Source organism: Cyprinodon variegatus, unplaced genomic scaffold (assembly GCF_000732505.1).
Source record: "Cyprinodon variegatus isolate N-32 unplaced genomic scaffold, C_variegatus-1.0 Scaffold98, whole genome shotgun sequence".
Classification (NCBI taxonomy): domain Eukaryota; kingdom Metazoa; phylum Chordata; class Actinopteri; order Cyprinodontiformes; family Cyprinodontidae; genus Cyprinodon; species Cyprinodon variegatus.
Genome location: NW_015150551.1, coordinates 1,227,705 through 1,244,208, shown reverse-complemented (window position 1 = coordinate 1,244,208; position 16,504 = coordinate 1,227,705). Strand labels below are relative to the sequence as shown.

Below are 16,504 nucleotides of genomic sequence, written 5' to 3'. Positions count from 1 at the left end.
TCTGGTCTTTTTACATTCTATGGTGCATTGTTGCTACAATTTCTTAATTGAGGTCTGGATGTTCCTTTTTAGTTGTAGAAATATCAAATTTGGGTTGATTGTTTGTAATCCTCTGATGTGCAGAAAAGAATGGGACGACTTGTTCCTGAACAGCAACTACCTGGCCAGGATCCGGCAGGCTGGCGTCAACGGTCGGTTGAGGAGTAGTCGCTTTCGCAGCGTTTGCTGGAAGGTAACTTTGGATTCATTGAATTTTAATTAAAAAGTGTTTTTGGCAAAAGTATTGCAATACAACAGTGGAGTAGGAGCTCAGTGTTTGGTTGTAAAGGAACAGATTTCCTCCTATTTTTCATGTGTGAGCAATCAGCCACTAATGGGTGTCCTGTGTGTCTGCAGCTCTACCTGGAGGTTCTCCCTGAAGACAAGGGACAGTGGATCAAGAAGACCAAAGAGCATCGGGCTCAGTATGAGAGGATCAAAGAGATGGTGGGGCGGCCCTTCTATACTACAGCATGCTGTTCTTGTTCTGTCATATCCAAAACGCCTGCATGACTTTTATATTTTATGTAAATGTAGAAAATGTTTAACTTTCAGTAGGAATCCAGCATCAGCTGTTAATTATCTTATACTTTAGCGAATGTCTTGAGATGAATCTCTTATACCATAATCCTCCCTCCTTATAATACCATGTATTTTGCACAGATCATCACCTTAAAAATCACCCACACAGCTTGACGGTGCTGCCTTAGTACTTTAGAATTTACTGATTGTCTCAGGAGTTTAAGCTTCCAACTTTTTTAAAGATGGTAATTTACAGCTTAGTGCTCTGTTTACAGTTTAACCACACCACAGGACATTTCTCCAATTATTCATCCATTATTCGTCCATTATTTGATTTGCAGATTATAATCTGTTTTACATGTTGCTTTTAGAGACTTAGCTTGCTTTTGTAAAGGTCCCTTTTATCCTATGTGAGGATACAAACTCTATTTTAGCAGCTTCAGTCAGCATCTTAACAAAATCGTCTTTTCTGGTGTTGATGGATCTATCTTGCACCGAGAGATGTTTCTCATTTGGAGACAAAATCCAAGAGATCTGCCCTGACTTCCTGAAACAGAAATCTTAACAGTTATTTGGCCGTTTAAACGACTTCAGTGCACTGAAACTTCAGTCAAAGAATCAAAAAGTTTAAAAGCAAAAACAATAGCAGATTCACAATGTTAAGTCTGCCAACTGCATCAGGCTATCAATTAAAACCAATTCAATTATTGCAAAAATGATTTTGAGCAGCTAATGTGGTTTTAAGTGGAAATAAACCTTTATGAGGCCACAGCTGTGGAGGCTGTTGTCATAATTTGATTAGAAAGAACGGTGGCCTTCTCACTCACCTCACCCAGACCTTTCCTGTTTGTTGCAGCACATCACTAACCCCCGCAAGGCTGCAGGCCAGCAGGACCTGGTGGTCAACAATCCACTGTCCCAGGATGAAGGGGTAAGGATTCATGCTTTATTTTTTTATTTATACTGATTTTTTTCTTAATCTTACTGTTGTTACTGGTGAATGTGATGCAAGTCACATGAACTGCATCATGATCTTTCAGTGGTCCCAAAACTCTGAAAACCTGCTTTTTAAATAGATTTCATCAAATAATCAGGCAAATCAGAACAAACTGCCAGATGTCAATCCACATAAAATGTTTTCTATCATTGTTTAACTAGGATTAATGTGCAGCTTACTTAGCCTAAGTTTAATTCAAAAAGACCAAAAATAAATGTTTTGTTTTATTTTATTCTGTCTGTATTAAATGCTCCCCAGGTATTGCCTGCAATTTATTCATATATACAAATCTAGTTAAAGGATGGGCTTTTGTTCGTTTGTTTATTCATCCCTTTAGCTAATTTATATCAAATTAATGTGACCACACTTTAAAAATTCCACAGATCACTGCTTCTCATTCCCCTGTTTTTTGTTTTTGATTTTTTCAGAGTTTATGGAACAAGTTCTTTCAGGATAAAGAGCTGAAGGGGATGATCAAGCAGGACGTTTTCAGGACGTATGCCCCACTCTGTCTGCTTTAACTTCACATTTGCTGCTGTTTTTGCAAAATCATGCATTTTTTAAATTTTTTATTTATTCCCTCTTCTTCTACAAAAGATTCCCTGAGATCTGCTACTTCCAGAATGAGGATGTGAGGACCAAGCTGACGGACATTCTTTTCTGTTACGCCAGAGAGAATGAGCAGTTGCTATATAAACAGGTATCACCGTTTGCCTAATCATAGCCTTAATTACGGTTAATATTGGCCTTTCGGGTATTTTTGTGGTTGCAAAGTGAGGAATTTGACTGTTTTTGGGGAGAAAAAAAATATATTTTCAGGCTCTGTCTTTTATATATGCATCTAAAGGGATCCATCCATCCTTGCGTTTGTCCATCCTCGCTGTTTGTCCTTCTGTCACTCATCCCTCTAAGTTCTCCCATCCATGCTTCTGTTCTGCTGTCATCCATCTGTTTTTTTCCCCATCAACCTTCTCCTCATACTTGTCTTTTCCTTTTATCTGTTTATTCATTCACCCATCATTTTTAATCCATATCATCATCCATCCCTCCATAGTTTTTACAGGTTTTTCATCGTATTGTTTAAAATGGTTGCAAATATCACCTTAACTGTGGGGAGAATAAATGTAAAGCAACCCTCATCTCTGTTGAGGCACTCTGTGTTTAAGGGGAACAAAATGCCTCTGTAACCTAATCATTATTGGTGCCAGTGGATAAATAGATGGCTGGTAAAACATCTCCTTTCCAAACTGGAAGTGACACGCGGAGGGGCATTGGCTAATGATATCTAAATTAAAGCTGTCGTCAAGAATTAGAAACCTCGTGCATCATTATTAAAGAAAGACTGACCAGAAATTGTGCTCCATCTATAGCTACCCTTACAGGGCTGTCTCTCTGTGTGTGTGCAGGGGATGCATGAGCTGCTGGCTCCCATAGTGTTTGTGCTGCACTGTGACCATCAGGCCTTCCAACACGCCAGCGAGACAGCCAGCCCCAGGTCAGTACAGGGCTCTTCTTACAGCTGAATCTTTCCTTTTCTTCCACAGAGAAAATAAAATTTAGGATGTCTGCTTTTTTTCTTTCTATAGTGAAGAGATGAAATGTCTTTTGAACCCTGCGTACCTTGAACACGATGCCTAGTGAGTGCACAAGTACTTTGACATTTTTTTAAGTGCTGTTTTGTCATTAATTATCCCTTTTATATCTACACTGACCTGTGCCCTGTTCTGTGCTCAGTGCCATGTTCTCACAGCTGATGGAGACAGCAGAGCCGTGGTTCTCCACCTTCGAGAGGGAAGTGAGGAAGGTCAGTCGATGGTTCTACATTAGATTAGACCAACATTCAGAAATAAACCTGAAGGTCTCATCTGATTTACCTGACGTAATGACATAAGACTAGCTGTAAGTGTGTTTAGTGTGTGTTAAACACACAAAAAAAGTTAAGAAAAAATTACATTTTAAAAGAATTTCTAAAGTTTTGATTTTTCTTTCTTGCATGAGCAACTTTAAATGGTGACCTGGATAAAGACTCAGTCACCTGATTCAACATGTTTCATGTGACCTTTTTCCTGCAAGAGCCCCCGTGGGCCCCTCTGTGGTTCTTTAGAAGGGAGAGGAGCTGCACTAACTGCAACCTCATTCGGTTCTGCGATGGCTTTAAAAGTCGAACCCTGAATGTGGAACCTGTGAAGTGAAATCCAATTACTTGCTTCATAGTCTCCGAATAAGGGTGGCAGACACAGCTGCTGAAAAAAAAGACGTAGCTTGCAAAGGGAACTGGTGTAAATCAAACAACCAAAGAAATCATGAAGTGGATAGTTTCAGGAAGAAGAATAAAAACACAAAAAAAAAGTTCACATTTTACTTATAAAAGGGTATTGGGCGAAATATGAACCCGCTCTGTTACTTCTTAAACTATTTAAGGTTGTTTTTACTTTTTTTCATATTGCAAACACTGAATTTATCAATAAAGTTATGTTGCCTTCAAGATAACGATGCGCTATCTGCATGGTGAAACATAAAACGGGGGGGATGCTTATCTATAGCATAGAGAAGCTGATCAGATGTGATCGGTAAAACCAAGCTGCAAGGACAGGAGTGATAAAAATAACAATTTAGCCACAGGCAAAAAATAAATAAATAAATACATTTCAATGTTAATGAAAGTAGTAAATGGAAGCTCATTGAAACAAGTTGTCTTTTGCATACCATAGAAGAAAACTGTAATAACTATTAACAGTTATGGTTATAAACAGAAATATTTCTGAATAGCCAACCTTAAAACTATATGATTATGTAAAAACCCAACCCTCCAGTGATCATTTACATGACAAGAAAATCTTTTTCCAAGCTGTATTCTGAAGTTATTGTTGATGAACAAAAAAAAATGTATCTAAAGTTTGCACAAATTGATTGATTGATTGATTTTATTGATCCCACAGAGGAGAAATTTACTCATTACATCAGCTCAAATAGTCAAAGGAGAAGAAGGTGCCAAAGGAAGAAAAAGGTGCATGGGATTTATAACAGGATTATTATACAAGGTTACTGTAAATTTTAAATTGCAAAAAAGGTGTCAGTCTTCCTGCTGATTTTAAACTGTCCAAACTAAAGTGAGTCTGGTGACACACGTTCTGCACAAATAATTTAGTTCTTCAGGAATCCTTGTTTTTCTTCATTAAATATAAATTATATTTATGTCGGTGATTGTAAAATAAACCCTCCTCCCCAGTTCTTTTAGTCTTCAGCCTGTGTGATCTTCTTATTCTCTTAACTTCTTTTTCTAAATGTTCATTCTCTAAATGTTTATAATCATTCAGTCCTAGAAAGAAGCAGTCAGGAGACTGGAGCCGACAGTCACCTCCTAGCAGGAGCTCTGAGTACAGATCTATAATTGAATGATTCATATTCCTTTAATTCAGCTGCCTTGTCAAAAATCTCGGCGTAAATCCAACTGAGAATCTGTGGCAACACTTGGAACTTGTTTTATTCAATCTAATAAAATGAGTTAAAGTTGTTTTGTAAAAACAAAGATGCAAATTTTTAGTCTTTAGATGCTCTAATGTGCTTGTTCTTATTATTGACGAAGTTCAGAAAATAAATGCATGCTAACTATTTAGATTTGAGAAAACGGCGTTGATCTCCACATTATTCATGTCTGTTAAACAAGTCTATAGTTGAAATGTGACAAAAGGTGAAAAAGTTCATCATCTTTGAATTCTTTTGCAATGTATTGTAATGCACACATTTTTTTCAGTCGGGTGTTCTGTCTTAATGTTCTTCTGCAGGGTAAGGAGGAAATGCTAACCAGCATCCCCTTCGCTCGGCCGCAGGATGCTGGCCCATCCGTCGCCGTCGTGACCAAAGTCAACCGCATCCAGGACCAGCTGGTGAAGAAGCATGACATCGAGCTACACATGCACCTGAACCGGCTGGAGATCGCTCCGCAGATCTATGGCATGTATGTAACTACTCCCTCAGCTTCCTCTTCTTCTTTTCTAAGCTCTGCACAGATTCAGTTACCCTCTGCTTTTTTTTTTCTATCCTTCGTCTCTCTCAGCCGGTGGGTTCGCCTGCTGTTCGGCCGTGAATTTCCCCTCCAGGACCTCCTGGTTGTGTGGGACGCTCTGTTTGCTGACAGCATCACTCTGGATCTGGTGGACTACGTGTTCGTGGCCATGCTGCTTTACATCCGAGATGCTTGTACGCTCCATTTATTGCTAAGCTAATGCAGTGAAGCCATGTGTCGGCCTTTGTGGCATGTAATTTAATAAGACACTTATGAGCTGAAGAATGAGATTTCCTCTGCTTCATTTAATCAGATGAGGTCATATTTCTTGAAGCAGAAAGATGTTTTTTCTGCTGTACTTTCAGGCTGGGTTAGGGTCAAACTGTGAGAAAGTGTGGCTCTGTGTTTCTTCTAAGTAATCTGTAAATAATTATACAGAAATATGAAACACAAACGGAATATTTATTACAGGTTTTCTCTGTAACTCTGTAAAGTTATACTTTTCTTCTTTTCAGTAATCGCAAGCAACTTCCAGACCTGCCTGGGCCTGCTGATGCATTACCCTCCCATAGGAGACATCAACTCTTTGCTCCAAAAGGCTCTGTTTCTCCGAGATCCCAAAGTAAGTCAACGCTACGAAAGAAAATCCCAGTTTTTATAGACCGTCTCTGTTTGTCTCCTGAGCCCCGTTACATAGGCACCCCCAATGGAGAACAGAGAGTGAGCGAAGCGGAAATAAGCGAGTATCCTGCTTCTTTCTGAAGAGTGATTTCATTTTACTTTTCCTGCAGTTTGAGGAAGAGATTTGCCAAAGCAAACGCCCACATGCAAAACAGTGGGTGGAAATCCTCCAGCAACAGTCGCATATTGTTTTCCAAAAAGACATCTTTTCATACTGTGACTCTGTGAATCAATCAATAATATTTATATGATTAATTACAGATGACATTTGTAATATAAGATTTGCAGGTTTTTATTTCCTTTTTAATTAAAAACCTTTGGCTCATAAATGCAGAGAATTTCTTTGGTGATAGAAACAACCTGCAGGTTCTTTCCTGCAATGTGCGTCTCTAATCCAGACAGATTTTGTTTCCCTTCTCTTGTAGAATAACCCGCGTCCTGTCAACTACCAGTTTCAGCAGAACTTGGATTACTACAAAACACGAGGCGCCGACCTGATGAACAAAACGAGGTGCATGGCAGACATTCTACTCCAGCACAGTCATTTTTTAAAAGTAGCTTCTTAATTTTCTAGTAATGGTTGTTTTTAATGTCAGATTCTTTTTTATTTTTGTAACAAGTTTTTTTGTATTTTTTATTTTTTTATTATTGTTACGTGCAATCATTTTTAATCTGAGTCTGTTTGTATCACTTTCTCAGACAGCTACTTTCTTTCTACAAAATTTTGCTTATTTATCGTGAAGTAGAACAGGAAGTTGACAATATTAGAGGTTTCAGAGTTCATATCCTGGTCTGAAAATATGACACATTTGGATTATTGTTTTCTTTTTTTAAACCTGCTATTTTAATATGTCGAGACTCTTAGAGCTGATGTTTTTGGCTACTCTGAGACCATAGATTTCATTAGAGGAAAACTGAAGATCAGTTTCTAAATGCTTTCAGAATCTCATTAGTCATTAGTTCTGTGACCCCATCTCCACAATTAAACATTTTTAACATAACAAGATGTAATAAATGATTAGGAACCTTATTTATGTAGAAATCCAGCTGAATGGTTTTACTCTTATTTTGCTGCCTTTCTAGGTCTGGTTCTGTGGCAAAAGCTCCTCCGCTGAACATCAACAAGGTGTCCAGCAGCCTGCTGAGCTTCGGCAGAAAGCTCATCGCCCCGGCCATGTCTGGCGTGTCCAGCAATGTCGCCCCTATCAACAGTGAGGTGTTCTCCTCCTCCTCCTCGTATTCCTCACCTCCCTTAGCGCCCCCTGCCTCGGCGCCGTCGCCCGCCCTGTCTCACCCACTCGCTGAGCCCCCTGATCAGCCCCATTCTCAGAACTACCGTATGATGAAGTCTGAAAGCATGCCCGTCCACTTGAGCAAAGGTGAGTTAATAGAGAACAGGGGAGCTTTTCTCTTAATGCATTTTACTTTTGTTGTTTTTTTTTGTTTTTATTTATAAAACTAAAGTCCTGTCTGCATGTCCTCCTTAACACTGATGAGCTGAACGTGTGCAGCCACTGGTTGGTGTGGCTATGGCTACATTAGCTTTCACTGTCCTGTCTGTTAGATGGAGTTTCAGGCGGAGTGTCTCAGGGCTCTCTCCCAGAACAGGCTCTCACTGACACACAAGGTAACTGCTACCAAGGCAACCGCTTGTGTGTCATGCTCCCACCTCCCCCACCCTCAAACCCTTGCATCTCCATTAGCCTAGCTCTATGCACTTTGTTTGCTTGTGTGCTTTTGTGTAAACTGCAACAATTTGCTGTTAAGCAGACATTTCCTGCATGTGGATGTGACTGTATATGTTGGCCAGCAGAGGGCAATCACAGCACATGTTTTTTTTTTAATTATACTTATTTCATTTTCTATAGAGCTACAGCTTCTAGAAGCTTGGATTAATCTGAAGGCACTAAAGACACTGTAGCTGGAAGACGGAGTTCCTGGAGAAGGGCTGCTTGAATATGAAAATATTATAAATATGTCACAATTATTTGACAAACAGTCGGATTATGTCCCTTTAAACAATAGAATATTGCTCAAGATTTAATAAAGAAAGCATTCAGTGTCGTGTATATGCACATGATCAGCCCATTGATTTTCTATGGCTTTTAAAACTAATGTTCTGGATAGCTCCATGTTTGCTGTCTCCACCTGCAGCCTGGGGCATCACCTCCAGACTCATGAGTGGGACCTGCACCACAAGTTACACAAAATTTAGCCTACCTTCTGTCAGTCGTTAACTTTTTTTATATCCCACTTTTTCCTTCCACTAAACTTTCTATAGATATGTTTTGTCTCAGTGCTCCGTTTTGCCTCTGTAGCTTATTCTGCTTGTGAAGGATGTCATTGCAGTCTTAATGTCTGTGCAGGCTTAAGCATTGCCCTAATGTTTAACTTTTCATGTAAACCAGTAATGGTGGTATGTACTAATCTAGTTCTCTGTTTACTTACTTGTTGAAAAATATGGATCTATATATATATTTTGTTTTCTTTTATGGCTTTCAATGTATGGGGTATATATTTACATGTTTGTCAATGAAGCTCCAGATACATTTAATCACAGATATTTATTTCAAAATTCCAATAATATCCAATAATTTAGTCCAGCTGCATTTTTCTCGCTGAGGGATTTTTAAATCTTTTCCTTTTCGCTCCTTTTATTGCACTGATGTTGAAAGTGAAACGTATACTAAGTAAACTGTCTGGAACTGGTTATTATGAAGGGTAAGGTTGGCATTTAATAAAATAAATGAATTTTCTTCTTTTAAATAGAAATGTAATATGGTTTCTGATATGAATTTAGGCTTAAGGGCTTGCAGATTCTCAGATGTTTCATTTATTCTATTATTAATTTTTTGATAATGACACAGTTGAGCTGCATGCTTCATTTGGCCACCCTGAAAACAAGAATGAGTGAAGCAGTCCATGCATTAAGTTATTCTTCGGTTCACTCTTCAGTCTTTGGAATTAAAATATGCATCAGTCAAAATTTAAACTTTTTTTGTTTCAATCTTCTCTTGCGTCCTTTAAAGGCCGCAGCTCGAGAACGGCCAGCTCCTCTCCCAGCACAGAGAGCCTCTCAGGTGGGCGTGGCCAGTCCACTGCCTCCCCACCCCTGCCGCCTTCCAGAGGGAGTGACGTCAGCAGCTCGTCTCCTCCGCTCTCCGCCACCAAGAAGGACTCCTTCTTCACCATAACTCGCTCTCGTTCCCAAAGCAAAACCATGGGCAAAAGAGAGGCGGTGAGCTGTCTGACCTATTGGATGCTCTGCAGGCTGAATCCCTCGTCTTCACCATGATTTTTTTATCTCTCTAAAACATCAAAAGGACGAAGATCTGGAAGCCCAGGTATCATTCCTGCAGGGCCAAATCAACGACCTAGAGGCCATGAGCAAATACTGCGCCAAGATGATGAATACACACATCTGTGAGTTCAGATAAGGCTCATCCAATCAAAACATCCAGATAAGCTCTTTCAGTCGTCCATCTAGTGTGGTTAAGACTTTTATCTCTGTGGGAAAAGACCGTTTAAAAAAAATAATTTCTCTTCAGGTAAAATCCAGGAGGTGATTCTCCAAGAGCACCTGGAGAAAGAAGATGAAGTCCTAGTTTCTATAGCTGGACTCAAACAGGTGAGTATTTCTGGAAAACACTCTTCCAATGGAGATCCTATAGTTTGAATCTAACACTTCACCTTTTTTTTTTTATCCAATCAGATCAAAGACATCCTGAAGGGAGCGCTGCGCTTCAACCAGAGTCAGCTAGAGGCGGAGGAGAACGAAGAGATCACCATCGCTGATGACCACTACACCTCCACAGCTGCAGCCGCTGACACCTCTCTGAACAGCATGCACCAGCAAAGCGGACACCAGCAGGGGGAGGACGGCAGGCGGAGCAGGGACTCTTATCTGGAGGGGAGTGTGAGCGCCGACGAGAAGGAGGAAGAACCCACCACAACCCCACCTGAGCAGCAGGTTACTTGTCCTATTTCTTTTCCTGCCACCTGAGTGGGAGTTTCCATGCTGCTCCTCCAGAGTAACCAGAGTTAACTTATTGGTTTACTTTTGTCTGTTATTGATCACTTTCTGCTTAAAGCAAATATTACACACTTGACACTTGAGCATAATTAATAAACATATTTAATTCAAATATATGAGTATATATATGATTAAGTTTTTACCTAACAAATCAAACTTAAAGGAGTATCTATTCTAATTCATTAGTTGTTGCTGTATGCGGTTCTGTCCATTTACTCACTTCTGACCCGTTTTAACCTCTCCCCTAAAGATGGCGTCCTATCTGGGCTCCGAGGTAAAGAACTGGGATGATTACATCCTGGTGTCTCAGGATGAAGACCTGCTCGCTGAGGGGAAAGAAGCTGAAGGAAAGCCTCCCGTTCCTGTGAGGCGAGGGCGAGCTGCCGTGCGAATGGAGCCCGAAGGCTCTTCTGGGACTTTTCCCGACCCCCTGATGACAGGCGCTGCTTCGGGCTCCTCCAGCCCAGAGGAGGGCTCCACCAACAGCAAGGACTCCGACTTTACCATCGTTAACCCAAACGACCTGTGAACAAGAAAGTTACTCCAGTTCTCTCTCTCTGCTGCACCTATACCGTCTCTTATCCCCTTCAGGGCGTCTGATAAAACTGACTGCAGAGGGAAGGGAACCACCTGCTGTTGGTGCCACGCCACTAAAAAGTTGCACATATGTGGACTGGGACATGCAGAGTCATAAATCCTTTATGCTTTGTCTCTCCTAGCCGTCATCTGTTCCATGCAAGTCCTGTCTGAACTGATGCTGTGAGCTGTCTCATCTATCTAATGCCTGCTCCGTCTTTATAACCCCCCCCATTATCTTAACTGTAGTGCCCTACTCTGCAGAGAGCGGTTGCTATTGGATGACCTATTCTGTCACTACTCAGTTATTCTGATTGACCTGAGACTGCAGTTTCCTTTTAGGAAGAAATGTTCTCCTCTTGCTGTATGGATGAGGTTTGAGAGAAAGCCAGTATGAATGTGGAGAAACAGCCATACTGCTGCCTGTGTTTGTATATATGTGTGTGTGTGTGTGTGTGTGTGTGTGTGTGCGCGCATGTGTCCTTATGTAGGACTCTCTCTTCTCCGATACTGTAAGAAAAGGATGAGCTCCTCCCCATCACCGTCGAGGGCAGCTTTCTCCCGCTTCTAAACCAGTGCCTCTGACCATTCTACTTCTCTCAGCCAAACGAAACCTAACTCTGTGATCTTATTTGTTTGTTTTTTTTTTTGTTTTTTTTTTATTTGGAATGAATATTTTTTAACCATTTAGATTCTTAAATTCTAAGATAAAGTGATTAAATTAAGGAATGAGTCGACTTTTGGTTTTTAGATCCTGTCTAGTTGTGAACATTTTAATGTGATTATTTGGTTCCCACGTCGGATGAGGGTCGTTCTCCTGTTTTGTGCAAATTTTGTGCGGCAGCACGCAAAGAATGTTCCTCCAGCTGCCCATTCAGCATAATTAAACTTAGATCAATAAAACTATAATGCTCTTGCTATAAGCTGATTGCTGTCTGGGGAGTTGTTCTGTTGCTTTTAAAACACGCTGAACTGTGTGGGTTTGTTTTACTCTGAAAGAGCTTCGCAAAATGTCTACTCTTATCAGGCTGAATGAGATATCAGTACTCTGAAACCATCGGGACGTTCTCGTTTTAAAAAAGACTAAACATTTTCCAGTTGTCTGATGTAATTGTAAGAACAGGTGAACAAGACAATTATTTCTCATATAACAAAGTCATACTGAGGATAATATAAAACTGTTCCAGTAAGAAGTTTATATACATCTCATCAAAAACATAAATCTAATTATTTATGGAATCTTTGACATATTTAAAGTTATTTTATATACAGATATTCAGAAGATATCCCCAACATATACACACATAATCACACGGACCACATTGTCTTCCATTCATTTCTTTTTGCTAAGCTTCACCACTGCAGAGATAACCCTAATTCTAAACTCAATTTGACAGGTCCGCACAAAGTAGCATGCTCCAGGGAAATTGGCTTTACACCGTCCTTAGAAGTTTTCCAAAAATCCAAAAAGAAAACCTTGATACTTGCAGAGCTACTTGTGCTTCTGACCGAAGATGAGAGCAAAAGGTTAAGGTTAAAAGAGCAGTCTGAGGTCTGTAGAAGGACTAATTGAGTCTTAAGGAGGTTTAAAGAGGTCTCAGACTAATTTGTCTGCAAGTGGAGGAAGCCCAAAAACAACATGCTCAGGTATGACGATCGATCCAAAGTCATTATGGGACAACCTTCCTGTTCTTCCAGCTGATTTACAGAAAAACCCATGCAATCCAGAATAGACGGCACAAGATCAACATTCACAAAGATGGGAAAGGAAGAAACCCTCACTGCAGGAGAAATCGGAAGGCCAGACTTAAGTGTCAGAAAGCAGTTACATGAAGACATAAGGTTATCTTAGATTAGCATCTTTGAAAACCAGAAGGCATGTTTGTGATATAAATAAATGCACTTTTCAGAGAAGAGATACTCTCATGCTACCGGTGAAGCATGAAGTTGGAGGCATCATGGTTTGGGCAAGGCTGTGATTATGGAATCCAGCATTAACTGCACTGAGATTACAAGGGAAAGCTGATGTAGAACTGGATCTTTCATCAGGACAACGAATCAAGACAGGAATCTACCGTGGATAAAGGAATTCATATCCTTGGTCGAAGCAAACCAAAGACCTTAATCTAACAGAGTTACTGTGGGTTGGTACATGTAAGAAACCCACCCAAACATTTTACAGATAAGTGAGGAGAGGGGCAAACTTCCCTCAGGCATAAGTCTGGTAATGGTATATGACTGACTCCAGTTTAAGTAAATGAATTAAGGCTATTAGGGATCGGCTCATTTTCAACACAATCTTTTGTTAAATTGACTCATAGAAAAGGTGGATTTAAAGTGTTTACCTCTGATCTCATTATTTTGAACAAAAAATTTAAAGATTAGACAATATGTGGCAATGTTAAGGGTACAGGGGGAGTTTAGTGGAGTCGAGAGAAGATTTTTAAGCCCAAGGACACTGAGTAATTGTTCAGCAGGGTGATAGTAGCATCATGGTGAGGGTCTGTTTTGGTGTTATTCCACAAAAATTGTACTTTTACAAATTAATACGTTTACACACAGCTGTAATATATAGTTTTCAGTATAAACCAAATCAACAATATAAGCAACCAAAAATACCTTTACTTTTGTTTTTCAGTAAAGGAAAAGGCGTTTTTTTAAGCTCTTATAAAGGTAAACATCACACAAAATATTTCTCAGTGTTTTGTGAATTCGTTGGATCTTTACTCCAATCCAAACTGTAGATGGGAATACATTTGCCTTTCAAACCTTGAAACGTTTTGAAAAGCCACACCTTGGTTTGAGGTGTAAAGCCATTAGGATTCGACTTTTCTCTGAGACCTCTATCCTCATCGCCACTGAAGTAGGAAATCTGAACATCGGCAAATTTGTCCCTAAACTGATGAACAGCTTTTAATTTCATTAATGAGTCCCATCTGTTTAAATCAAATCTGATCTAAGAACAAATTTCCAAAACAAGATGGAAAAACAGAAGCCATCCATGTCTCAGGCATTTTAAAACCGACAAGTTTTCCATCAGGATTTAGCCTCATCCATCTACAGCATGAAGCGGCCAATACCGTTCGTGCAACGCAGCACTTTGAATATAGGCAAAACGTCCCAGCTGTTTCCTCTAACCTGACAACCTTATCCTATTCATGCTCTGTCCGCTAAATGGCTCATTTCCTATGGCTTTCTCCTAAGGGAAACCTTTGGTCAACTTTCCTGGAAGTAGATGTTTCCTTATCAATAGATCCTTATGTGATCTTTGTAGGCTTTTGCAAGGCTTTAAATGTAGTTTGAAACAAAAATCTAAACATTGATGAAAACCAGGTTTATTATTTATTTTTAGTCCTGATTTTTTAAGTTTCATATAAGAGATCAAAGTACGAAACATCATGAAACTGAAATGTTCTGCTTGTTACCGTCCCTCAATAAATTATTGATGCTAGAAATGGGCACCGTTGAGCTTACTCACTGCACATATGCAGAGGACCATATGTCTGCCTCACATCAGCATATGAGCCCCTCCAGCTGTCTGCTCGGACACAGAACTTGTCTTAAGATTAGGCAAATTTATCCTCTGCATTGATATATATACATATTAAAAAGGTCTTGCAGAAAAATAACGAGACATGCAAGCAGTAGTCAATAAAAAAACAAAACATGTTTATTTTTATCCTGACTTACTGGTCAGGTTTTATTTTCTACAGCACTAGTACACATCTGGAATGTTTTCATTCACTATTAATAACTTATGCAAAATATTCTTTACAGCAAAAGGATAGACTCACATATTAAAATACTTTACAGTGTTTTGCTCGCAAAGTAAACGCTTTCATGGGTAACAGTATTAGTTCCCTTGAGGCAAACATCAACACCTCTGGAGTTGATCAGTATGGCAGATAAAAGTTTTTTTTTGTTTGTTTTAAGTAGCATGGGAGGCGGGTTAGGCTCTGGGAAATACAAAAATATAGAATACTGTATGTAAGACAATATTTAAAGGGGAAAGATATGAGGTTTGGTGCAAAACAGGACAATCTCATGGCAACTGAGTTTAGAGCAGCAATGCGGGAGCAAAAGACACTCGGTAAAAAAAAACAAAAAAAGAGAAGCTGAAGATACACAGTGCTGCACTACAGACAGAGGAGGTGTTCTTAAACTTAAAGGGCAACACATCCTGTACCCTGATCTGGCTTCAGCCTTTAGTCAATAGACCAGCTTTTCAGATTATCTGTCGGTATGTAAAAAAAAAAATCATGGCACACTCTAAACCTATCAAAAGTTCACATGAGAGGGAAATAATCACCATTTGGCATGTTTACAACAGTACAAACAGCAGAACCTTGGCTTCAAGTCGAACTACATTCATCTTAACACTGAAGTTTTTGGATCTCCAACCAGCAGTACATCACCGTGCGGATGGCAATAGTATATTTAAAAATTTATTTTCACAAATTCCTAATTTCCTCAGTTTTTGGATGCTGTGATGCACCTACAGCACTGGGCGCTTGAGAACAAACTGGTAATGTGAAACGTGGCAGAGATGAGGTCTTCCTGCAAAGACGAGGGACCTCAAGCGCTCGTGTTGTCGTCCGGGCCCCGTCCTGTTAGAGAGCGAACTCGTTTGAGCCCGATCCCCTCCCTGCAGAGGTTTCCTGTCAGAGCTGCATCATGAACCTGCTTCATGTTGTCCTCGACTTCAGCCTTGGCGTGTATGAGCAGGTCAGCCTGGCCCTGAGGCACCAGAGCAGGAGAATCAGGAGAAGAAGAGAGTGATTTGGATTTTCAAACAGGGAAAGTAAGCATGTTGCTGAAAGTTACGAGGTGCCAACGATCCTCCTTCAAGACACCATTAAAACAACAAATGTATGAGCTACTTACCTTCAGGATGGTGATGTTCCAGCTGAAGCTCTCCAGTGCTCGACTAACCTTGGAACCTTTTAACCCTTCTTTCATCGCCAGGTTTTGCAGATTCTCGTGAAAGTCCATCGCTAGAGACAAAATGACAATACAACCTCAGCAAACAGACACTTGTAGTGTTGCAAATCATCAATAGCACTATGGTAAAATGGCTAAAAGGCACAAACAGAAGCACAACAATCAAGCTGCTATCTCAATCTTTACCAAATGTGTCATATAGATTGAAGCATGACAGAAAACATTGGGAATTTCATAGATCATCAAATCCTGCCATATCCATGAGGCATACTGGTCACTTATAATGGGCTCAACGGTACATGTCTATTGGGATCAAGGATGTGAAAAATGTCTACCATAGTTTTAAAGTTGTTTGTATTAATGTCTTTATTTCATATTGAAGCAGCAATATTCTGTCCTTGAATATACCATGTAACTATCAAATCGCATTCTGCAGTATTTGTTAAGTTTCTCATAACTTTATGTTCTCTGCTTTTTCTCATCATAGTAGCTTCATCTGGTCGCAATCCTGGATTAAAATATCAGCTGTGCTGCTGCCATCAATACCTTTGTTTATAGATATTGGAGCTTGGCCTTATTTTCAGTGTAGTCCTGTTTCTCTGACTGTGACTAACTGTATGTGCTTTCTTTCATCCTCTGATATTGGAGCTGAGGCAAGTTCAACTGCATCAATCCAATATCAAATTAAAAAAGCACTTGGATAGCACAG

General features: G+C 39.8%; 2 protein-coding genes across 2 annotated transcripts in view; one reads left to right on the top strand and one right to left on the bottom strand.

Moving 5' to 3' along the window:
- Positions 1 to 11,591, top strand: part of tbc1d5 (TBC1 domain family member 5) — a 25,013-nt gene extending 13,422 nt beyond the window's left edge. Inside the window, exons 4-22 of the mRNA XM_015374190.1 lie at positions 73 to 232; positions 397 to 486; positions 1,418 to 1,492; positions 1,987 to 2,054; positions 2,156 to 2,258; positions 2,965 to 3,053; positions 3,145 to 3,195; positions 3,293 to 3,362; positions 5,344 to 5,516; positions 5,616 to 5,758; positions 6,080 to 6,186; positions 6,671 to 6,756; positions 7,329 to 7,624; positions 7,810 to 7,872; positions 9,275 to 9,483; positions 9,569 to 9,668; positions 9,794 to 9,873; positions 9,958 to 10,215; positions 10,529 to 11,591. Coding sequence (XP_015229676.1) covers positions 73 to 232; positions 397 to 486; positions 1,418 to 1,492; positions 1,987 to 2,054; positions 2,156 to 2,258; positions 2,965 to 3,053; positions 3,145 to 3,195; positions 3,293 to 3,362; positions 5,344 to 5,516; positions 5,616 to 5,758; positions 6,080 to 6,186; positions 6,671 to 6,756; positions 7,329 to 7,624; positions 7,810 to 7,872; positions 9,275 to 9,483; positions 9,569 to 9,668; positions 9,794 to 9,873; positions 9,958 to 10,215; positions 10,529 to 10,807 — 2,500 coding nt within the window. The 3' untranslated portion in view covers positions 10,808 to 11,591. The remainder of the gene's footprint in view (positions 1 to 72; positions 233 to 396; positions 487 to 1,417; positions 1,493 to 1,986; positions 2,055 to 2,155; positions 2,259 to 2,964; positions 3,054 to 3,144; positions 3,196 to 3,292; positions 3,363 to 5,343; positions 5,517 to 5,615; positions 5,759 to 6,079; positions 6,187 to 6,670; positions 6,757 to 7,328; positions 7,625 to 7,809; positions 7,873 to 9,274; positions 9,484 to 9,568; positions 9,669 to 9,793; positions 9,874 to 9,957; positions 10,216 to 10,528) is intronic.
- Positions 11,592 to 14,528: 2,937 nt separating this feature from the next.
- Positions 14,529 to 16,504, bottom strand: part of LOC107084377 (inactive phospholipase C-like protein 2) — a 45,113-nt gene continuing 43,137 nt past the window's right edge. Inside the window, exons 11-12 of the mRNA XM_015374184.1 lie at positions 15,739 to 15,848; positions 14,529 to 15,591 (exon numbers count right to left, since the gene is read on the bottom strand). Coding sequence (XP_015229670.1) covers positions 15,430 to 15,591; positions 15,739 to 15,848 — 272 coding nt within the window. The 3' untranslated portion in view covers positions 14,529 to 15,429. The remainder of the gene's footprint in view (positions 15,592 to 15,738; positions 15,849 to 16,504) is intronic.